General features: G+C 35.9%; 1 protein-coding gene across 3 annotated transcripts in view; it reads right to left on the bottom strand.

Annotated features, from left to right (window-relative positions):
* Window positions 1-24,193, bottom strand: part of FH (fumarate hydratase) — a 30,480-nt gene extending 6,287 nt beyond the window's left edge. Inside the window, exons 1-8 of one of the 3 annotated variants that reach the window (XM_034416338.3) lie at window positions 23,428-23,568; window positions 17,664-17,864; window positions 10,271-10,405; window positions 9,369-9,479; window positions 7,755-7,931; window positions 6,749-6,931; window positions 6,466-6,631; window positions 1,735-1,938 (exon numbers count right to left, since the gene is read on the bottom strand). In XM_034416338.3, the coding sequence (XP_034272229.1) occupies window positions 1,735-1,938; window positions 6,466-6,631; window positions 6,749-6,931; window positions 7,755-7,931; window positions 9,369-9,479; window positions 10,271-10,309 (880 nt within the window). In that variant the 5' untranslated portion in view covers window positions 10,310-10,405; window positions 17,664-17,864; window positions 23,428-23,568. Of the gene's footprint in view, window positions 1-1,734; window positions 1,939-6,465; window positions 6,632-6,748; window positions 6,932-7,754; window positions 7,932-9,368; window positions 9,480-10,270; window positions 10,406-17,663; window positions 17,865-18,490; window positions 18,641-23,427 lie in introns of those variants that run through there. The other 2 variants (XM_087894033.1, XM_034416337.3) reach the window with 2 other exon arrangements.
* Between the last annotated feature and the right edge of the window lie 287 nt (window positions 24,194-24,480).

The following is a 24,480-nucleotide window of genomic DNA, read 5'->3' as shown; positions in this document are numbered from 1 at the left end:
TGACTCAGCCTTTCATTCTTCCGAGGTCGGTAAAATGAGGACCCAGATTGTTGGGGGCAATATGCTGACTCTGTAAACCGCTTAGAGAGAGCTGTAAAGCACTATGAAGCAGTATGTAAGTTTAAGCGCTATTGCTATTGCTACCAAGAGTGGCTGTGGTCACTGCATGATTTTTACCTTGTAGCAGTTTATAGACAAAGACTTAAAATCATAAAACCAATAGTTAAACAGTGAAGTCTTGGACTGAAGACACAAAGTTAAAGCTACAGGCTTGCCTCAAATGCACAGACTAGAACATTTTTGAAGCGGCCTCATGCCTTTTTACCCAAAAAGATGTTGGCTGCATTGAAGTCAGGCTAGCTCTGTGTTTCACATGCTCAAAAAGATACAGAAAGGTTTCCCTTCATCCCAGCCCTCCCTGTGAGCAGTCCGTCTTCAGCCAATAGAAGTTTGTTGAGGAACTGAATGGAGCAAGTGTGAGTGATCTCTCCTTGTCCAGAGAGGAATTACAAAGAGCTAGTCTATCTGCTGGCTTCTCATTCGGCCAAGATCGTTGTTTCTTTTAACTGAGCCATCTTTAGTTCACCATTTCTTTCCTGGAAGTCCATAATAGTAACTTAAATAAGCTACAAAGAAGTAATAGAATGGTAATTTTGTTCAGTAAGTAAAGTTTAGTGGTTAAATTTGAAAATAATTACCTCTGAGCAATACATGGTACAAAAAATTATTCAATGAAGTTCTCCTCTCCAAAAGATCTAAATATATTTTGATTTATAATGCAGAATTTATAATAACTTTTAGTTTTACATTTTAAATTTAAATTTTAAATGTTTTTAAATTAAAAAAAAAAGCATTTTAAAAGTTAAGAAAAATATATTCTTGAAAGAGGACTTGGTTCACATTAACACAATTTCCTGTAATGGCTCAATGATGTTTATCACATTTACAACAGCTGAATATTTCAGTAAAACTAGAACATCTTTTTGAATACACAGTTTATTTTCTAACTGTAGAATAAATATGTCAAATGCTTTTCAGTTGTTTATACTTAGCTTGCTCATTCCCTTGTTTACTGGTTTTTCCTATGCTGTTAAGTGTCAACTCGCAAAGCATCCCTGGCCTATGGCAACTCGAGAGCAGGCCAGGGATGCTTAAGCATTTTACTTAAAGAAGCAAATCACTTTTTCTCACTTCATTCACACCTGAATTAAAACATTGTTAATGAAAATAAAGTATAGAACTAAAGTAGTAATAATTTGAGGATATACCATCTGGTATCCAACATTTCACAAAAGGTCCATGTTATCTATAATAGTTATTATGTTTTCTTTGAATAATTTGATGTCATTTTATAATAATTTGTGTCTACTACTACTACAGTTCTATATATTTAAACTTGTATCTTTTGGAATTATTAAATCTAATTAATATTATTCCTTATTCTTAACCAATTAGCACAAGATTAACTAAAAAATAAATATGAACAAGAGTTTACTGAATAGGGAGAAAATTGTTATAAATAATAAATGATTTTTAAATGTAACCATTAAAATAAATAAATTTGTGATCAATGTAATAACACATTTTATTCCACTTCAATCTATTCCTGTTTACTATGTATTGAAAAAATATGACTGATAACATATATAAAATAATATGTCAGGTTGTAATTAATAAATCAGTCTTTTACTATCTATCAACCCAAAGTTAATAATGAAATCTTGGCAAGGTTACCTGGCATAATACTACTTCCAGGTTCATTTTCAGGCAAGTTAAGTTCTCCTAAACCACATCGTGGACCAGATCCAAGAAAACGAATATCATTAGCTATCTTCATTAGGCTACAAGCCACAGTATTCATTGCACCACTCAGTTCAACCAAGGCATCATGAGCTGCAAGGGCTTCAAATTTGTTTGAAGCTGTAACAAAGGGCAAACCTAAGGAAAATAATGAAGTAAGATATTATTTGCATTCTTATCTATTCTTATGCACAGTTCAAACACTATATGATCAATACGTGTAGTCTATTTTATTTTGGTCTAAGTGGATGTTCATAAATAAAATTTGACAATCACCATTTTTAGAGACTAATATCTCATGGAAAAAATAAAGTTGGGAAAATAGATTGCCAGACTATTAGCATAGCATTTACTAGGTGTCTCCTAGTAGGAGCGCTAGCATTTAGAAATAGAAATTATATATTTTTCCATGAGTTCTCATTTTAACAAAATGAATGAAGACAGCTTGAAGAAGACTCTTACCTATGGAGATTAGGAAAATAATTTCCATTTCTTTTACAAGAGATAAGGCTGCTAGTATTACTGAGAGACTGTTTATTGACAATCAACTGAATTGGAGGAGTTTGAAAATTCCTTAAATAACAAAACTAAAACTTGACAGGAAGCCAGGATGTTACTGGCCCTGAGCAGATCTAGCTGATCTCCTTTGTTTAAACAGAGCAGGAATTCATTGATAAATGTAAAATTTCTGATTTTCATCTTAGGGTCTTGAAAGAATAATGCATCGTAATTAACCCAACTGGTTCCCAGCTAGTTTCTACAGATGTGAACAAATTAGTTTTTTAATACTCACGGAAGATAAACATCAAACTCAGTGACTCCCCCCCCCCACCTATTCCAAAATATGCTTTTTTTTTTTTTTGGCAAAATGTGGCTGACAGAGCCATTTCTTTAACTGTGTTCACTGAGATTACTTTCTAATCTGGCAGACTGCTGAATGAATAAGCAATTATCCCTTCTCCAAGCAGATCAAGATGAACACTGGATCTCTGTCCCATAGGGATCTGGATAAAGCAAATAAGCAGATGTGGCAAATAATGCATATATGAATATGGGGTGGGTTTTTTTTTTGTTTGTTTGTTCTTTGGAGGAATAAAATAGGTCTGAATGACAAAATTGCTACAGTAAATCCAAGGCCATATTTATTTTTGAGATTAATTGGCCCTCCTTGAAAATCAGAACAAAGTTAATTAAGTTCAGAGTTTCTTGACATGATGGCCACAAGAAAAATAATACTGAAGAGCAGAATTTGAGGGTGCCCTTGATAACAAAGGGTAGTTGGCTCTTAAACCTCAAATGAGGGATCTACTGGTTATAAAAGGGCTTGTTACATGTGTACAAAGGAAGAAATTGCTTGAATCTGCCCAATTCTTAGAGACTCAAGAGTCATGGCCAGAGAGGCAAGTTATGCACCATGTTTATTTTCCTGGCTGGTGGGACTCTAATTACACATGAACGAAGTGCAAATTCATTATGTTGCTGGAATAAAAGTGGAGGGAGTGGAGGCTCAGTTTGACAGACTGAGACTTATAATAAGAATGATGAAGAGCGCCTTCTGAGCAAGGCAGAAGGATATTTTTAAAAACAATAGAGTTTGCATAGAAAATAGGAGTATTGAAGACTAGTAGACTGATAGAATGAAGAGAACCAGAAGATAGGGTATCAGTGGACCTGTTAGGCATGCCACCTGGAAGAAGATTCACAGACTTCTGTAAATAGATTTTTATCCAGAATTCCAGGAAAAGGAAAGAAAGAAGGTTAAACTGATACTGTCACAAGGAAATAAAACAATAATTACCCCACAGAAGAAAAACATGTCGTGATGATGAGTGACTTGCTGCTCACAGTTATGGTCTACAGGCAAGACATAACAATCAAAGAAAGTATGTTGTCCTCCAAGTGTACAGATTCATGACATGATGTAGAGACTGAGCAATTAATCAAATTTACTATCTACAATCTCTTTCTTCAGTTTTATACTTGAACAAATAATACTGCCTCCAGAAAAGTTGAGTCTACAAGAAACTAAGAAGGCAGGCAAAACAATTCAGAGCAGGTAGTATTTTTATCCATATGTCCAACTGATGGTCATGGTCTGAGAAATGGAGGAGTCTGGAGGTGAACTATTGGTCCAAGGGATATCATTGAGAAATCTTGGATTCCTGAACAATGATGTTAATTATCTATAAGAAAAACTTCTAGCAAGTGATGGGTTGCATATCACAAAGAGTAGGAAGAATGCCTTGGAATACAGGTTACTAAAGTCATCTGGACGGCTTTAGACTACATCTAAAGGAGATAATCATCTATAACTACAGAAATCCAAAGACAATAAATCCTACACAAAGAAGGAAGTAGTAAGAAGGAAAGGATTATATACTAGGAGAAGAAGCAGCTCATGTTAACAATGGCAATACTAAAGATTTCAATGATTTGTTTGTTTGCTTTGTTTATTATTTTTCACATTTCCCCCAGAGAGGGACAGAGTGGATTTAATAGATAATGTAAGAAATAATTAAGATTCAAGCATAATCAGTACAAAAACAGGAGAAATCAGAGATATCCCATGAGACCAGGCTGACTGCAGCAAGAACTCTCTGATAAACAAAAATGATGTTTTTTTAAAATTGAAAGAGGGCATATAACAAAAGTAGAATATTGGAAAATAATCCAAATTTGAAACAATGAGATCTTATTATGAATGCCAAAAACAACAGGTTCTTTGGGTAAAGGCAGAGCAAAAGAAAAGTCAAGTAAACAGTTGCCATACTGATTTGAGAAGATGGCAAAATAATGAAGGCACAGGGAGAAAGGCAAATTGATTAACTCTTGCCTTGCATCTGCCTTTTGCAAAATAAAAAGTGACCCAAGCTGACAAAAGTTACAGATCAAAATAGGTAAAGAATTGGTAAGAGAACATCTAGATGTTTTGAATGATTTCAAATCTCCTGGGCTGGATGGAATACTTTCCAAGATGCTAAAGGAACTGGTGATTGTTATCTCAGAGGCTAAACAACAGAAAAAAGTGAATAAAGATCTAGAGACCAAACTGTTTGACATCAGTATTTGGGAATATTCTAGAGTTGAAGTATTAGATGGACAAATCTATATGTGCCCATCATTATCCGAGCTGCTTAAAGGTGAACCTTCAGCAACTTCTCGGTTGTCTTTAAGGACAGATGCACATACCAGTGAACTGCAATAGTCCAGTACGGAGGTGATGAGAGCATAAATGACCGTGCACAAAAAAACAGATTGTTACTATTATCTATTTCACAATATTACATATTTAGGCCCTGATCCCAGCGAGCTTCTCCACTAGCGCTCCTGGGCTGGGAGTACTGCTGTCATCCATGGCTGCTACCTTGCTCACCTGACTACCGTGGTGCCTGCTTGGCTTCCCTACCATGCTCCTGATCGGCTCCTCCCCCCCCCCGCACCCTGGTTTTTACTTATCCACTCGATCTAGTGCAGCTGGCCAGAGTATCTTGCTATGTTGCTGCTACAGAAAATGCAGTCTGCGCTGTGCCGCTGCAATTCTGTGGCCACCCCGCCTCTTTTTGTGGCAATGTATTAATTGCACCTCAGCACACATAAGTTCATTCTTGATTTGCCATCACTGTTGGATGACTGTATTCATATTTATGATGGCTACAGTGTCCTGGGGTCAGATAATAAATTTTTATGTCCTTTTGACATAGTCAAAGTCTTATAGACAAAGTCTATGAGGAAGCCAAATTTATTTAACAACCATGTTACTAACTTAAAACTGCAGTGATTCATTTAGCAACTGTGGTAAGAAAGATTGTAAAATGAGATAAAATCCACTTAAATAAATGTCTCACTTAACAACAGAAATGTTGGGCTCAATTGTGGTTGTAAGTCAAGGACTACCTGTAGAACTACCAATGTTTGTTAATTATATTTTATATATTATATTTAAATATAATGATATAATTAAACCCTTTGGTTCTGATACTAACCTCACAATCAATACAAAAGCTGTGAGTGGTGCAAAGAGTTGTAGAAATATATATGCTCGGCATTATAAGACAAGAGAAAAAGACCTGCACATGGATTAGAGAATGAACAAAAGTATAGATATCATCAAGAGAATAAAAGCATAGAAATGGAAATAGGCTGGTCACATAGCAAGAAGAACTCATGGCAGGTGCACCAAGGAAATCATAAAATGCATCCCACTTGATAAAAAGAGACCTAAAAACAAGATGAATCAACAACATCAGCAAGTATTGTGGGCCCAATTGGCAAAAGACAGCTAAGAACCGTATTGGTTGGAAACATGCAGAAGAAGCCTTCATTCTGCACTGGATAGACAATGGCTAAAATGATGATGATGATTTGTACCTTCTGCTTCCTGTAGAAGAAAACTTCCTTTTCACACATGAAGGTGGCGTTTTCTCCAACTGGCTTCCTGAATTTGAGTGAGAATGGACTATGACATATTTCTAGCAATTAAGCTGCTATAAATATTGATAATATTTACTACTTCTACAATATGCCAATTTACAAAATTTAGCGAATGAAAACAAAAAGATATTAGACAGCAGGTTCATTTTCTTCTTATTTTCCATTCCCCACCCCCCATTTTTATTCTAGCAAGTTAAAGGTTACATCAAGATTACTTTAAATGTCTTTTCTTACTTGTAAGTGCAGCTATTTTAGATGCAACCTTCTCAGCAAAACCAATTCTTGTATTCAGTCCTGTGCCAACTGCAGTGCCACCAGCTGCCAGTTCATAGACTCTTGGCATGACTGATTTGATTCTTATGATACTATATTTAACTTGTTGCACATAAGCACTGAATTCCTTGAGAAAAATAAAAAGAAATATTGCAAATTTCATAGCATATTTTTCATGTGACAAATGTTCCTCACATGAAATTAGTATTTTTTTCATTGTATGAAACTGTAAAATGATTTGTACCTGGCCAAGGGTAAGAGGAACTGCATCCTGTGTATGAGTACGTCCAATTTTAATAATTTTAGAAAATTCCTTTGACTTGGCATCAAGGGCATCATGGAGCTTCTGTAGCCCTGGTAACAGCACTTCATGAACTTCCAATGCTGCGGCAATATGCATTGCAGTGGGAAATGTATCATTTGAGCTCTTTTAACATTAAAAAAACATCAAATTATTATCTGAATATTTCTTTCATGAGCTTCAGCTAAATTAAGAAATAGGCTTCAGAAAAAGACTAAGCATTTGAGGGTGGTTGAGAGACATGGTGGCAGGATAATGATGCAATAGTAAAGCTATTCTACAAAACTATGTTGCTGATTTTAATATTATTGATCATCTATCCCTAAGTTCAATTAAAAACGGGGTCCTTAATAACACATGTTGAACTAGATGTTGAAAAAAATTAGGAAAACCTTCCACCTTTCCAGGTACTGTCATGTACGATGCCATTCAAAACATTAATAATAACTCAAACTTACACACAATATGCAGCATTCCAGACAGGTACCAAAAGGTGCATTTTCAAGAGGCAGCAGGAAATCCTTGTTTTTCTTTGTAGACATTTCACTTCTCATTCAAGAAGCTTCTTGGATAAGAAGCAAAATGTCTTCAAACAAAATCCAGTTGCCTCTTGAAAAAAGCACCTTTGGGACAACCATGACCTGGATGACTGAGAATCTCCACAGATATAAAAGTTATATATTTTGTACCAGGAAATTAGTTCTCAGTCAATGAAATCCCAGCAATAATTGTTTTTATGCAACAATAAACATAATTTATTGAAGAAATGCAGCAAGCCATACAATGAAGTTTACACATGCACACACATGTTGAGGCACACTGAATATTTTATGCCCAGCTAAGCAACATCTATTTAATAAATACTGTGATCGACTTACAGATATTTCTGTTAAATCTGTTAAATTTGCTAATGTAGAAAAAGGAAAAATAAAAGGAAGAATATATTGACCTGGCTTTTATTAACGTGATCATTGGGATGCACTGGGTCCTTGCTCCCCAGTTTACCACCTAGTATCTCAATAGCTCTGTTGCTGATGACTTCATTAACATTCATGTTAGTCTGAGTTCCAGATCCAGTCTGCCACACCACCAAAGGAAAGTGATCATTTAATTTACCTTCAGATACCTATAAAACATACACTTTATTATTTGTGTTCCTATATAATATACATCAAGGAAAAACGTATTGTTTGAAATTGCAAGCAAATAGAAATCAACAAGAAACAGGCCAACCATAAACAAATAAATTCAATGTAATAAAAACAAACATATCCTAACAAAAAAAATGCAGGATAATAGGAGGCCTGTAATTTAAAATTTACATATAGTCCTTGAATTACAATAGCAATTGGGACCATAATCACCATTGCTAAGTGATATTGTCATAAAGTGCAACATCACATGACCACATTGCTTAGCAACAGTAATCCCAGCAGTCCGTTACCATTGTAACCATAGGATATGGGAGTCATTAAGCAGGAAGAAGGGGGAGTCCCAGCAAAGCAACGGAGTGTGTATGTGTACCATGGAGCAGAAGGAAGCATGGGAGGGTTGATAGGAGCCATGGGAGGACTCGCAGCAGCCTCAGGTGGGTTAGCAGCAGCCTCAAGAGGACAGTTGGAGACTGTGAAAGGGTTGCTGCAGGTGGGTATGAATACAGAATGCAGGCAGGTAGAAATGCTGCAGAATATGAGATCCCTGGGACCTGAAACTCCATAGTGGACTCCTTGGGAGAAAAAGCAGTGGGAGTGACTTACTGGGACAACGTGTAACCTTCACAGCTGGTTTATCCATTGACTTTGCTTGTAGGAAGCCAGCAGGAAAGGTTCAAAATGGTGCATTACATCATAATTGCAAGCCAGGCTGTTAAACAGTAATCATGTATGAGGGCCACAACTTTGAGGACTAATCAAAACTACATATTTTCAGTTCCACCATAACTTGGAACAATTGCTGACTGAATGGTTGTAAAGCTAAGGACTAAATATATAAGGAACAGGCATTAGGTACCCTGCATACATTTAGCCTGCAAGAAAGAAATCAACAAGGCACAGGAAGCTCAAGTTTAAAAGAAGTACATTTAAATTGGACAGTATGAAGAATTTGGAACTCTCTACCCTCAGAGGTGAGGTGGATCTCCACTGTCCCAGCCTTCAGAAAATGTTGAAGACCTAGATCTGAAAACTCACTTGGAACTCACAGAGAAACATGCAACTTTGGGATTGGTTAGCACCTTGAAGGTCCTTCCACACAAAGTTTACCGATCCAACTAAATTTTTAAAAATGCAATCAAATATTTCAGAAGAGCAGATCCTCAATTAGTTTATCAAATCACCACAAAGAATTTGCTAAGAAAATACATTATTGGCTTCTTCAATTTTAATCTTTTACCCTGTTTATTATCTTTAGCATCTTTGAACAGGTTAAGAGAATTAGATATATTAACACCTAACTGAATGGAAATTACTTTTCAAATACCTCACTTTATGCAAAAAAATAATCATCTATATATCAAAATTAAATACAATATTTCAGGATGTCATACATACATGTTATATCTTACCTCAGTTGCTGCACTTATAATGGCGTTAGCAATTTTAGCTTCAAGGCCATAATCCTGGTTTACTTCAGCAGCTGCTCGTTTTAAGATACCAAAAGCTCTTATTACTTGAACCTAAGATTTTCAAGAAAAATGTAAAATTTCACATATAAAATAATACATACAAAACATAGAAAACTATCTAATTGGAAACTATCTTATTTAGATGTTATCTTCTATATAAAGCCAACGCTCTTGTTTTGCTAAAAGTACTTTCTATTTTATTCACAACATGTTTATATAATAACACTATTTAATAGCTAGGTCAACATAAATTATCAATGAATATTGCTATTATATGAGAATTTTTTCATATAAATCAAAATAATTAGTGACTTCCTAGAAGAAAAGGCAAACTGGAGAGTAGTCAACAACAATGGTGGAATAAAGAACTAGCAAGTAACTCAGCTCTTCATAATTCCTTTCTGTATAAGAAGAGCATTTCAGATCACCCACAAATGGGATCCAGACAGTGGAAACAATAGTATAGTGATCTTGCTGAAACCACTATTGAGGTCTTTAAAAGAACACTAAGTTTGCATATTTCCTTTTCTAATCACTTTTGGAAATTGCTTGTTAACTACTTTTCAGCTATTAGGAATAAAATCAATTGTGGAACATTCTAAAATACAAAGATAACGAATGTATCTTAGAAGCTAGCATTGATCTATATATGTATTAACTAATTCATATTTAAGGATTAGGAAGGGTAACAGCACACTGGCCTACTTTCTCACTTACTTGCTTATTTATGAGGAGCAGACATAATTAGAAAACCTACTTTTTAAATCCTTAACTCAGAGTAAACGTATCTATACTAACTCTAAGTTTTATTCAGAGAATAAATTCAGGTTTGAATAACTTACTGGCATCCGTTCCGTTGCACCACCAATCTTAAAATTCATTGTAGATCTCACAGTCTGTGCACCATAATACTTGTCATTTGGAACATTGAGTTCACCAAAAGTATCATATTCAACTCTAAACGATGACTGACTAGCCTAAAAAGAAAAAAGCCAAATCAAATGAATGAAGTGTTCAAAAAAGAACACTTAAAGATACAAATAAATACTCGTTTTTAAACTGGCATGTATAAAAATGTGTGTCCCAATTAAAAGAATTCAAATATTATGAATCAATAAAGAGAAACAGAATGAAAAATAAGGTTGGCATCAAGCACATCCAAATGAAAGAAGTCAGCCACTTTCCACAATATGGTATTGACCGTATCATGTAAAAATAGTCTTTAAAGGGACTTGTCAGTTTGGCTTTTTATATCTCTGGAAGGAAAAGTATGAGAAATGTGAAACTTTGTGCGTAATAACTTAGCAACACAAGGTTTTCAAATATAAAATTTCATTCTCCTACTGCTTTCCAATAGTTTACAAATTGAGTATAAAGTTGAAATTTTTGCAAAAACACCAAAAATAGGGTATTTTCAGCCTGCTTTTACAAAAAAAAAAAACTTCTGGAAACTCTGTTAAATTATTCTCATTAGAAAGAGCATGTTTCAAACCCCTGAAAAAGTAGGGTTGGTTTTTCATCGCTGATGTATAAAGCCCTAAAATTAGGACAAAATTGAGGACGTTGCTATGGCAATGTCACATGCATTCTATTATTGTTTTGCCTTGTTTGTTTTATATAGACATCATTACTACTATTATATTGCATGGTGATATTGTCACTACCAGTTCAGGCACTTGAATCAGCAACCCTATCACCATAAGGGGCACATCTGATAACCGTGCAATACCAGCCACAGGTGGGTTTCTTGGTTCAGGATCCCAAGCCTGTAGTTTGGGTTCTTCCTCAAGGTTCCAAAGTCTTGTGTGGGTATCTGTCCGGTTCCCAAGCTGACAATTGGGCAGCTTATCCTAGGTTCCAAGCCTAAAGTGGGCATTTTATAGGTTTCCAAGTCGAAGTTCATACTATTCATATGAACTGCCGAATTCCAATGATTGCTTACTTATTATTGAATTTACACACCACGTTCTTTAGTGTTCCTTCTGGGAATTGATACTGTCGACCTGACGATGTAACTGAAGGTGCTGGAAGCACACTTTTTTTGTAAAAGCAGACTGAAAATATCCTATTTTTGGTGGTTTTACAAAAACCTCAACTTTACACTCAATTTGTAAACTATTGGAAAGCAGTAGGAGAATGAAATTTTATATTCGAAAACCTTGTGCTGCTACGTTATTACGCACAAAGTTTCATGTTTATCATAACTTTCCTTCCAGAGATATAAAAAGCCAAACTTTAACCTTTTTTTCGAGCAGCACTATTTTCAGCCAACTTTGCTCCAAATTATCTAGATGGAGATCGCTCATGAGAATGTTTTTATTATTTTGTTTAATAGAGCAGAAAAAGTTGTACAAGATGGCCAAGTTTTATTTCACTCAAAAAAATATTGCCGGAGGAGAAACTGGAAGTGTCACGGCGAGACTGGCTGGAAATTAGCAGGCTTCAATGAGCCCAGCAAAAATCCAGCCAAACAAGCCGCTGTCGGGAGGTCTTCAGACCGGAACCATCTTGTAGGGACGGTGAAGAAGGAGAAGCGCCTCGGACGACCAAGAGGAACAGGCAAGTTCCTCGGAAGGTTGGAGGCAGCTCTTCGATCCGGCAGCAGGGGCAGTGGCCATTGAAAACAACCGCTTTGAAGCTGGGAAAACCGGAGTAAGATTTTGTGCAGGAACGGCGTTTGGATGGATTACTGATACTGGGTGAATGATTGGCCAAATCACGGGTAAAGAAGGAATTTTTTTTCAAATAAAAAAAAACTTTATGGCAAAGAAATGAGCAGCTAATTGGCACTTGGAAATTTTGGTGGAGGGAGAAGAATAAAGATGAAGTCAAAGTACCAAAGCCCAGAAAAGAAAACTTTATATTTGGATCTAAAATTGGATTTGGAGAAATTAAAACTAATAAAAGGAAAGGAAACATGAGGAAAAGTATTTTTTAATGAAGATTTGAAATAATTTTGACAGTTTTAAAGTTTGAAGGAAGAACAAAGAGGAGGACAAAATATTAAAGCCCAAAAAAGGAAATTTAATGTGATACACAGGAAATGCCTGTACCCAGAAAATAATTGACAGAGAGTTGTGAGATAAGACAAGAATATAGTTTATTTAATTATTTCTTTGCAAAGGTCCCCCCCAAAGTGAGGGAGCAATTACCATCCTTTCTCGCCGTCTTTTATACAATTTTCAGGTTACATCTTACAGGATACAAGCATGTCCCTTGAGTACAATTTCAGACTTTATATAATACATGAACACATGATATTCCCATTATGGAAAGTCCCCATAATTCCAGTATATAAAAATACCCTACTTAAAAATATTGCTTACACGTGTATATCAGCATAACAAGTAATATCAGCATATACGCACTTCCCTTTCTTAACGAGGTCAAGCCGACCTGGACATCTCAAGAACACAACTTCCTCTAAAAACACAGGAACCACACATCCTGTTCTCACACTCCTTAAACTGTCAGCTAAATTATATACTCAGGTTATACAGAGTAAAATAAGGCCTTAACATGATTTTAAAATGGAGTAACTTAGGCTATATTGTTTTACAGGAATAACCCTAATTTCTTTATTTCTCACATTTAACAATTGGTTTAAAACTGAATTGGGATAATTAAAAACAATAAAAGGAAAAGCAATTTGAGAGAAAGTATTTTCTTTGTGGATTTAAAGTACTTATGTAAACTGGATATTTTGTTGTTTTGAGAATTGTGGATTGGAGAGAGACATCTGCTGGTGGAAAGAAAGCACGATTGACCTTAAAATTCAGGGAAATCATTAGTGACCTTGATTACGATAAAAGCTGTGAGAAATTTTAAGGAGTATTTGTTTTGTCTTAAACTGCTTGGTCTTGACTTCTAAAGGAGGTGGACAATAATAAAGCATTAAATTGGAGTGGATTGGACAAACATTTGTACTGGATATTAGCTGAAAAGAAAAAAGAGACTATATGGACCTAAATCTTAATTAATATAAGTTGAAATACCAATAATTTTTTAAACTGACAATATGGATGTGTGAGGAATTAATTGAGATGCTTAAAAATGTACTTGAAGCAATAAAGGGCAATAAAAAGTCAGAAATTTTGCTAGAGCATATAAAACAGGAAAAAGAGAACATAAATGTGAATCAAGAAAACAATGTTGAAGAAAGAATTGAAGGCAAAAAGTTAGATGATTACACTGGGATTTACAGTGGCAAAAAAAAAATGGATAAAGGGGAATATTTTCCCAAAAAAAAAAGCAATTTAAGGGAAGAGAAGGAAATGGGAAAAGATTAGGTAACAGCAGGGGGGGAATTAAGCAAGTGATGGACTCAAAAGCCAGAGAAAGGATTCAGGAGAAAAGATACAATAAATATAAAAATAAAAACGAAGAAGATAAGAAAACGGGATGAAGGGAGAAAATTATTAAAAAATGGAATTCTGGAGAGACCAAGAGAAAATAGTTAAAAGGGGAAGAATAGTGGAAGGAGGAAGGGAAATAAGGTATATATTAGTAGATCTAAGGGAACTATATTTATATTAGTAATTGTGAATGCAAAAAGTAAATATATATACTGTGTATTGTAAAATGGAACAGCAGATGAAATATGAAGTGGTAATTAGGTTTAATTATGAAAATAATTGAAATTAAGTTACAAAATAGCAATGTAAAAAAAAGTGTGATGGGGATTTTGAAATAATATGTTGTAAATGATAAGACAAAATAATTAATTGATGCTATAATAGAAATTAGGAATTAAGGGCAGATAGTGATATTGCTTATTATGTATTAAGAAGAGATAAGATACGATGTGGAAGATCAATTAAGTTAAAGGGTTTCAATGTAAACATTTAATAAGATGAAGTTTATTGTTTATAACCAAAAAATGTGATGGGGATTATAAGAAATATATTTTATAAATGGACAAATAAGATAAATAATTGAAGTAACGCGAAGAAATCAGGATTTAAAGGGCGGATGGTGATATTGTTCATATATTATGTATAAAAAGAGATTAAGATGAGGTTAAAAATAGAGGAAAAAGAATATCATGGCAGAAAATGAAATATGTAAATTGTATTTGGAAAAAACAAAAAAGAAGATTGGAATAGATTATAAAAATCAATATATAATTATGTTATAAGTTGTAAAAGGTGTGACCCGGTCAATACTCAGTTCATATAACATGTATGAAAAAGAAAAAATTAATAAAACTTGTCAAAAAAACAAAAACAAAAAATTGCTTGAGACATTATGTCTCAAAGTTGCTGGAACCTCAGAGTCATACTGTAGAAGGCTGCGGTATAGGGTCACACAAATGACTATATCTCTGCAAGTATTGTATCGGCACACATAACACTTTACCAATGGCCACTGGGGACATGAGTGCATGTTCACACAAAATTTTATCAAAATCTGTGATGGTCGAGCAGGGAACTTTTCTGAAATCAAACCACTTGACATGGAATTGACATTTGTCAGAGTAACAATGAAGATATTGGAGATGCTATACCTCCAACAGGTGGTGTCATACAGGCAACACTCTACGGAAACAAAAATTGGCTTTGAAAGTTGGACTTTGAAGAAGCAATGATAGAAAGAACACTAATACTTTTGACATGAGATAACATTACTGAGAATACAAAGGATAGGCAAGGAAAAAAAAGAATTATCAAAGGGGGATGTCGTTCGGGCTTTCTGAGCTTGGTTGTTTATTTGCAGACGTTCCATTACCCTGAGGGAAGTATACCCCAGAATGACAGTGCCAGAAACCCACAAAACAGTGCAGAGAATAAAACCAACTTTTCTACCTTCAGAAAAGAAGGGATTTGGGCGTGTTGCCCTCTTCCTAAAAACCCTCCCCCTAAGAATACCAAGTAGATAGGAAAACCAGGCAGACAGCTAAAAACTTTCACTAGAAATAACAAAGCAGGTCCTGAAAATACTTAAAACCTAAAAAGCTAAAAATAACTCACCAAGAACTCCTCTTTTCCTCTTCCCTGACAGGATTAAACCCCAGGATAGGAAAGACAAAGATGCAGAGATAGGATTAATCCATTAAGGCAGAAAGGCAAAACTCAAACAAACATCTTAATAAAACACACACATAAAAATCCCATCAAGCTACACACGCTTCAAAGGGAAAACAAGTATAAAAACCCATAGATTTATCATTTCAATCTGCGTGCAAGCCAGGAAAGCTCAAGCTGTGTCACTACTTTTCTTGGCTTCCTGAATTAAAGAACCCTGATTTCTGGCAGCTTGCTTTTGCGTCAATTCCTTCTCAGCATCAGTGACTGCTTCCCAGCTGGGGAACAAACCAGGAAAATTTCTTCCAACAACCCAAACTAGGTAACATCATCAGAGCTCTGAAATATTCCCATGAAAACAACCAAGCTCAGAGAGCATCAAGGACCCAGCATTTTAACCCTGAGCTACAAATATTTTCCTTCATTGATTATCAAACAAAGCAATTCAAAGTTTTTATTTGAGACACAAATCACTAGGTTCAAATTATCCCACTCTGTATATATTACATCAAATATACTATTTGAAGAAGTCCATAATGCTGGGGGGAAAAAGATAACAACTAACATCAAGGTGGATAGGCTCATTTACAGCAATGACCATTAGAAGATGTGAAGGACCAGGTTGGAGACAGATTATTCTGAAGAAAAGATATCTATATGGTTCCTAAGAATCAGCATTAACTTGATCGCATGTAATTAATTAATCAATAGCAAGAATCCCCACAGCTATCCTCTACAGCAGAGTTCCCCAACCTTTTCGGGTTGGTGGATTGGAGTGGGGGGAGGAAGAGGGAGGAAAGAGGCATGATTTTGTGGGAGGGGCAAGCACATGTGCGCATGCATGCACTTGCACGAACACCTGCGATGTTTGTAGCAACGCTCGCTCAAGTGGGGCTGCGAGCGCCTGCAAGGAGTCTTATGCAAGTGGGGCCGCAAGTGCCTGGGCAATGCGAGCATGAGTGGGGCCGCGAGCGCCCGCCATGAGGCTTGCACAAGGGGCTGCGAGTGTCCAAGACACTTGAGCAAAGGCTTGCTAATCGGCTGGCCACTCATGCGGCCCAGTGGCAATTAACCCGCAGCCCAGTAGGGGTCCATGGGTCACAGGTTGGGGACTCCTGCTCTATAGTGTTCAGTGTTTCCAGATGAAAGAAGAGCTGTAACAAATTGTAGTTTTTTTACTTTGCATACTATGTTTTAACCACTACAGAAAAAAACAAATTCAAAGACAAATTTCAGATCACTCCTGACATTAAGGAGAATTGCCAAAAATCATTATTCATTCATTCATTCAGTTTATGGCTGCCCATCTCAGTCAATGACTTTGGATGGCTTAGAGTTCATTAAATATATTACAGTCAATTTAAAAAAAAGAAATTAAACAATAAAAACAGTAAAACTAGTAAAAACATTAAAAACTTCCAATTCAAGACACACAAGAGCAAGAAGTTTTGGCTGTTAGTAATACAATAAAAAAATGGGACGCTTGGGACATTCAGCAAGCACCCCATGCAGGGGAATATAAGGAAACTTTAACACCTTGCAAAAGGCTAAAAGAGTTGGGGCCATTCTAATCTCTGAAGGGAGGATATTCCATATAGTAGGGACCACAGCAAAAGAAGTTTGCCTTTTGGTCCCCGCCAGCTTACATTCTTTGGCTGACGGGATCTGCAACATGCTATTCTTCTTAACTGGGTTGGATAAGTAGAGATTTTTGCAAAAAAGGAGATCCCTCAGGTATACAGAAGATATAACAAAAATATATGTTTTCAAAGTCATGGATAATTCAAGATTCTGGACAATCACCAGACTGCTAATTATATACTACTAATTAATGTTGGCCAGGCCAACAGAATTTCAGCTGACAAGCAGACAGTTAAGTGAGTCATGCCTGGTTTTCTGGCTTTTAGCATAGTTAAGTGAATCTCTGCAGTTAATAAATAAACCATGCAGTCATTGTGAATCTGCTTCCCCCATTGAGTTTGCTTATTAGCAGTTGGATGGGAAGGTCATAAATGGTGACCCTAGAATGCTGCAATAGTCAAAAATACAAGTCCGTTGCCAACCACTCAAATTTTTAATCATGTAACTTATGGGAATGCTGTCACGATTATAAGTGCACGGACTGTTAGTTGTACAACATTATTTTTCAGTGCAGTTTTAATTTTGAATGGTCCCTGAACAAATGGTTGTAAATTGAGGACTCTCGTGGTACCTCGGTACTTCGACTGCTTCAAAACTCGTTGAATTTGGTAGTCGACATATTTTGATGTGGAAATGTTGTCCTGGTACTCATCATTTGTTTGGTAGTCAATTTGCTGTGATAGGAAAAGGGGGACGGCTGCAGAGAATGAACAAGAAGTCGGCCATGCTGGAAAGTCGCTGACATAGGAAAAGAGACATAGAGAAGTCCTACCTGAAACAAAGGGTCATGTGAAAAGTCATGTGATTTGTTGGTACTCATCATTTTTTAGTATTCATCATGCTTCCTAGAACTAATTAAAGACGAGTACCAAGGTACCACTGTAATTGCATCTGAAGTTAATCCTAAAGAAAATTCCAGAATCCTGCTAAGAGCAACTTTAAAATAATTCAAGGTTACAAAATAGTGTACAAAACTTTCCAAATGCATACGCTTTCTTGATGACTTATTTCCAAATCACAGGTCAGAGTTTAAGCATTTTTTTCTCAACCAGTTATACATTTACTTTTAAATAATCAACTGGCCACCATACAGGATTGCACCATATCATTAAAGTAGGACAGAAGGTTAAGAATAAACACAGTTGCTTTTTAAATTGTTTTGTAAAACTAATTATAAATTACTTTGTTTTGCTATTACATTGTTTTATAATTACATAATTATGTAATTAATTAAACACATATAAATCAAGAATATTTTTGTGTCAGATAATATATTGCAATACACAAGTATATTACAAAACCAAGCAAGATTTTGTTTTGCTCAGTTATAACATGCAGATTAATTTTGAGGTAAAAGTAATAGAATATAGGAAGTAATTCAGTCAAAATAAATATTACCTAGATTTAAGACATTCCTTTGTTGCTTTGTTATTAAAAACAGCTTTAAAAACTGTATCCTCCTCTGTGACATGTATGTTAGCAAGGATGGAGATTAAAGTGCATGTTTGTTTGGGATGATTATGCCATACAGACTTTGAATATCCAATTCTGCATCAAAAAAGGGCAAATAGATTCATTTGCCTTTTTTTAGTTTTTTATTTTTTATTTTTATAACAAACATTACATCATTCATTGATCAGTGTGTCATCTGGGTACAAATTTTTTGTGTCATCATATTTAAACGCTTACCATCATTTTATTTATATATATATATATATATATATATATATATATATATATATATATATATATATATATAAACTTTTACATTTCAATTTAACATCTCCTAATAAAATATTTTCCTTCAAATTTTAGTTTTATACCACTTTTTGTCCACATTCATTTTCTATCCAATAATAAAATTGCCCCCATATGTTATAGTATTCATTTGCCTTCTTAAAAGCTAATTTGAAAAGTCTCTGATTGTAATTAGAAATTATCAGATTCTAATTACTGCACTTCTTATTGTTTCATAGAAGAAAACCAAACCAATTTCTGGTGGTCCACAAGAAAATTTTGGTGGTCCGCAGAAAAATTATTTGTATTTTTTATATTGCACTAAATCAGGAGTCCTCAAACTACAGCCCCTAGGCTGAATACATGTAATGAACATTTGTGTTGCTGCAGAGAGTCTTCCCCTTCAGGGACTTTTTGTGCTGGTCAGAGGGGGGCAGAAATTCTAACTTGGGGCCTGCCTCAGCCTCCTGGTGCGGGGTTTTGGGCAAAGGCTAGAGGGAAGTGCCGCTGGTGGCGAAGAGCTGGAGGGCCTTGTTCCAGTGGGACTGCATCATGGCCTGGAATTGGCTGACCATCTCAGCCCACTGAGCCTCCAGGCGCCAGTACCCAGCCTTACACTCCTGCAGGTCTTCCCTCTGCTTGGAAAGCCTATGTTCATAGTCCTCAGTGAGGTGCTTCTGCTCAAGCAGATCCAATTTGAACTGAGCTGTTTTGCCAACTCTTTCTTGTGGTGGCTGCTTAGCTTCAACAACTGCTTCCTGTTCGGGTCCAAAGGAGCCTGGGCGAGAAGGCGAGGAGTGGCTGGGAGGGGAGGGGTGAGTAGAGGCCAGAGAGGCACTCCTCGACATGAGTGACATCAAGTTGACCACGCCCACCCAGCCACATGACCACCTAGCCACGCCCATCCAGCCGGTCATTAGGCAGATCATATTAGTGGTCTGTGGAATTTAAAATTATGAATTTAGTGGTCCCTGAGGTCTGAAAGGTTAGTGACCTCTGAACTATAGAATACACACAAAAGATAAACAACATATTCGAAGGAATAAAATTAATAAGGGAAGAAGAAAATAACAAGCTACCCTTCCTGTATATTCCATCAGCAGAGGCACTGATGGCAAATTAGAAATACACTTCTATTGTAAAACTAGTCACACTTAGTGCTCACACTAAGTAACAATCCTACTTCCCACAAGAGAAGAATACTATTTAGATAAGCACAAACAAATCGCAACAACAAGCTCTACAGGAATGCATAAAACCAAGAAAATCCTTCTTGAGTACATATGGGTTAATATAAACTTGTGCGACACGTTTCCCTTTCTCCCTACTCCGCTAGGCCACTAAGCCGCAAAGGCTGGGGATCACTGATCTAGTCTATTGAAAAGAAGGAATAGGGGTAACATGATAACAGCCTTCCAATATCTGAGGGGGTGCCACAAAGAAGACAGCATCAACCTATTCTTCAAAGCACTTGAAAGCAATGCAAGAAGCAATGGATGAAAACTAATCAAGGAAAAAAAGGAACCTAGAACTAAGAAGAAATTTCCTGACAGTGAGAACAATTAACCAGTGGAATACCTTATCCATTGAAATTGTGGGTATTCCATCACCAGAAGTTTTTAAGAAGAGATTGGACAGCTGTTTGTCTGAAAAGGTATGTGGTCTCCTGCTTGGGGGGCGCTGGACTGAAGAAGCTCTGGGGTCCCTTCCAACTCAATTATTTTATTTTTTTATTCTTTTTCTATGATCATGTGTATCCATCCCATCAAGCCCAAAGAAAGTCCAGATTGGTATAGGATCACCTGCCACGATCAGGGAGTTGGAGTAGAAGGCATCCAAGGTCCATTCCATTCCAATCCTATTATTATATGTTCTAATAAAGATTACACATTTTACAAGTTTTCCAGCCTTTTATTTTATCGTGTGTAATTTCTCTGAATTAATACTGAATGGAGAATCTACTATTATGCGTTACAGCGCTATATACATAACATATACTTTATATATATCTATTCCAAGAAAACCGGGTACTTGTCAGGGACATACCTTAAAATTACAGGAGAACCAGAAAAAGCCGATCAGTAAAAGCATCAGAAAAAGGACTGACTTGAAATCACAGAATTGGAAGCGAAAAGTTTTATGCAAGTTTTTAGAAAAATGGCAATCTTTTCCGAATATTTAATAAAACTTTTTCTGGAACACAGCAAGTGAAAGGGAACTCAGGTTCTTCTCTCTACCTCCAGTTAATGATTCCACTTCAGTTAGAATCTGACTCTGTAGAACTTAAATCCGTATTTCACATCTGCACTTCAGAGCAATAAATGTAGAACTGCTGCTCATGATTTGGAAAAGTAAAATACTTTTACTGAAGTACCAAAAATCTGCATTTGTCCATAAGCCACTATATAAATAAATTAATATTTCAAGATCTTTTATCTTGAAATTAAGCACAATTGGCAAGTATCCCCTCCCTCCTCATCTGAATACCATTTCAATCACTGACATAACTTTAGATAGCTCACAATACATACAAAATTTAAAACAATCATTAAAAATACCAATAACAAAATATTACATAATCATATATTAAGGATACTAAAAAGTATTAAACCACCAGAATAGACTATCAAGAAAAATAAAGGGCTTGCAAAAAGTGTTGATTCCACAACTTTATGAAAGTCCAATGAGGTTTAGGCTATTAGAACTTTAGGGAGATACTTTTCCACAGAATAGCACAGCTACAAAAAAAGATCTTCTAGATTGCAAAAACTGACAATAGCTGGAGCGTGGTATGTCCAACAGTACTGTATCTTACTGATTAGGCAGAAATAGTAAGAAAGACAGTCTCAAAGGTATCCAATGGCTAAAGCATATAGTTTTATAGATGATAATCAACAGTTTGCACTGCATCTGTTTTTCCAATGATAATGCAAAATTTCAGTTTAGTTGGAAGAATTTTGCATGCATCTCTTTAAATTTTATTTTCTTCTTTACAATGCATTTTACAAATATGTCAAGGTTTTTAAATGTTATACATTTTTCAAAGATATATTCTACTCAATTTTAACATATTTACAAATTTGATAAACACTGCATCTAAATAATTAATGAAAATGTTACAGCCACAAATACTGCAGCTTTCTAATTGATATTTCTCTTCAATTTGTTGAAAACTACTGATAAACACTCAGAATAATTTTTGAGTCAGTTATATATTCATTACATTAGTTTGCTAATCAATATGTTATGGGTAATCTGTTAAAAGTTGTATCAAAATATATCTACATAATGCTATCTTAGAAATCAATATATTTCTGACCTGTTCTAAAATCCTTCCAAGCTTAGTATTTGCAATTTCCCTTCTCCCTCTTTTTTCAGAACAAGAACAACTGCTCTCTTGCAAGTTATTTGGTATTTCACCAACTCTCCAAGGGTCAGTTTCTCTCAGCAAAAACTAGAACACAAACAGCCAATACACCAATAAGCAGCACCTATATAAATATTTTAAATAAATAAAGATGCAGGTCTCTGATGGCTGAATTTATTGCAAACTACTCAAGATAATTATGATAGAATTTCAATAATTTCTATATATCAAATAGAAGTTATTATACTGTACAGAAATAAAATCTTCTCATCCAGGCAATGCAGTGGAGTTACTTTTTTAAAAACAGCATTATTGTCTTGTCCCACAGGTAGAACAGAATAGAGTAGAATAGAATAGAATTTTTTATTGGCCAAGTGTGATTGGACACACAAGGAATTTGTCTTGGTGCATATGCTCTCAGTGTACATAAAAGAAAAGATGCGTTCATCAAGAATCATAAGAATAATAGGTAGTAGACTAGCCTGGTTTCAACCTACTTGCTTCTTTTATCTTGGGAAACCTAACACCAAAGTTCTTGAAGATTTAATTTCCCTTAAAATGTCAGCTTTACACAAACATAATGCCCTTGTTTCATTTTATTCAAAGAGCTCCCTACTGGTTAATAGTACATCTCTCACTCGTTGGAAGATAAAGCTATCAAGAAAACAAATCAAGAATTTCCTGGAAGACTTTGGCAGAATTTATCTCCAAACAGATGTGAATGAAGTGTATTAAAAAATACCCCCACTACCCAGAGTCATTAGTTTGAGATGGGAGGCCATCTAAACGGCATGTATAAATAAGTCATACCTCTGAAGTTTGTTTCTGAAAGACATCATATACATTTTCTTTGATTAAAGGAGCAACAGCAGAGTCACAAGGATTTTTTTTAGCATTAGTATATTGATAAGAATGGCATGAACTTTGTAAGTTCATGATTTTGATTTTGCATCGAGTGGTATGACACACATTCGTATTTTAGAAACCACTTCAACAATAAAGGCTTTCCACCATGTGTACTTCGGAGGCGTTCAACTTGATGGCGTCATTTCCTCATCCTTTTCTGCAGTATTAACCTCGTCAAGGAGGAGTCCAAGTCACCCTCTACCCACGTTGTCTTCCCTCTTTTCCTCCCCTAACATTAGCAGCCAGGGCACCCGGAGACTATCCAAGGTCACCTTCCAGCATTTATTCCGTCCCCCTTCCCCGACACAAGTAATCACGCGCTCACCATTCCTCGTTGCTGGGGCTGATTGTAGAAACACCTCTGCGGACGAACGCTTCGGAACTGAGACTCGACAGCGAGGGCCACACAATAAAAACGGCGGAAAAGAGGTAGCGAGCGATACATGGCGTCGGAAGGTGGATAGCTGAAAGGAGGAGCCAGGAGACGGAGTAGAGGCAGCCAATGGAAGTACCCAAAAAAAAAAAAAATGAGGAAAGACCCGGACTTGAGAAAACTTCGTCGCCCGCAGAACCAATCAAGATCGGGTGGAGTTGAAAGCGAGCAAGAAAATAAAACCAGTGACACAGCGGCGTGGAAAATAAGAAGGAACACCGAGTTGGGCCGAATGAATCTCCCAACACATTTTTTAATAAATGCGCATGCTTCCCTTGCAAACGAGCTTCCGTAGAAGTTACTTTGATGCCCTTTTAATATGTCCTTTTTGGAGAGGCAAATCTATTTTTGGTAGCTGTGGGAAAAATCGGAAATAGGATAGGTTTTCACCTATAACTACTTACGCAATGGCAACATTTCTTCCCCTTTCCCATGTCTCTTTAAAACATCATACTTGAGGAATTTTATTATCACCTGAAATTTTTCAGATTAGTAACATGATGGCTTAAAAAATGTATTTTTATTTATTTGTATTCCACTTTCATTTTTACAAATAACTCAAACCATTGTAGAAAGTTAGCACCTCACCCCTCTTCTAGAAGAATGAAATATTTTGAGAAATATTAAAAAGGCAGAATGTTATATTTCCCGGAGAAACATGCTCTTGGAAAGCAGCCCCCACCTTTCTTAATAGCCCTCAGCAGATGTCAGTATGGTGGAACAGGTAACAAATAAAAATAAAATAATAAATACAGTAAACACAGATCCAGCTAGATAGTCACTGAAGGGCCCTTTTTGTTCTTAATACTGTAAGAGAGAAATTACTTGCAATTATATTCAGAACACAGGCAGGGACATTCCTTTCCAGTAGGATGCTTACTTCAAGGCCTCTCAGTTGTCACAGATAAGAACAGTCTACGTGATTTACACCTTGAAGGTCAGAGT

This window comes from Pantherophis guttatus, chromosome 4 (genome assembly GCF_059756535.1).
Source record: "Pantherophis guttatus breed Tessera chromosome 4, ASM5975653v1, whole genome shotgun sequence".
Classification (NCBI taxonomy): domain Eukaryota; kingdom Metazoa; phylum Chordata; class Lepidosauria; order Squamata; family Colubridae; genus Pantherophis; species Pantherophis guttatus.
The sequence above is the reverse complement of the archived record's forward strand: the minus strand, read 5'-3'. Positions and strand labels throughout refer to the sequence as shown.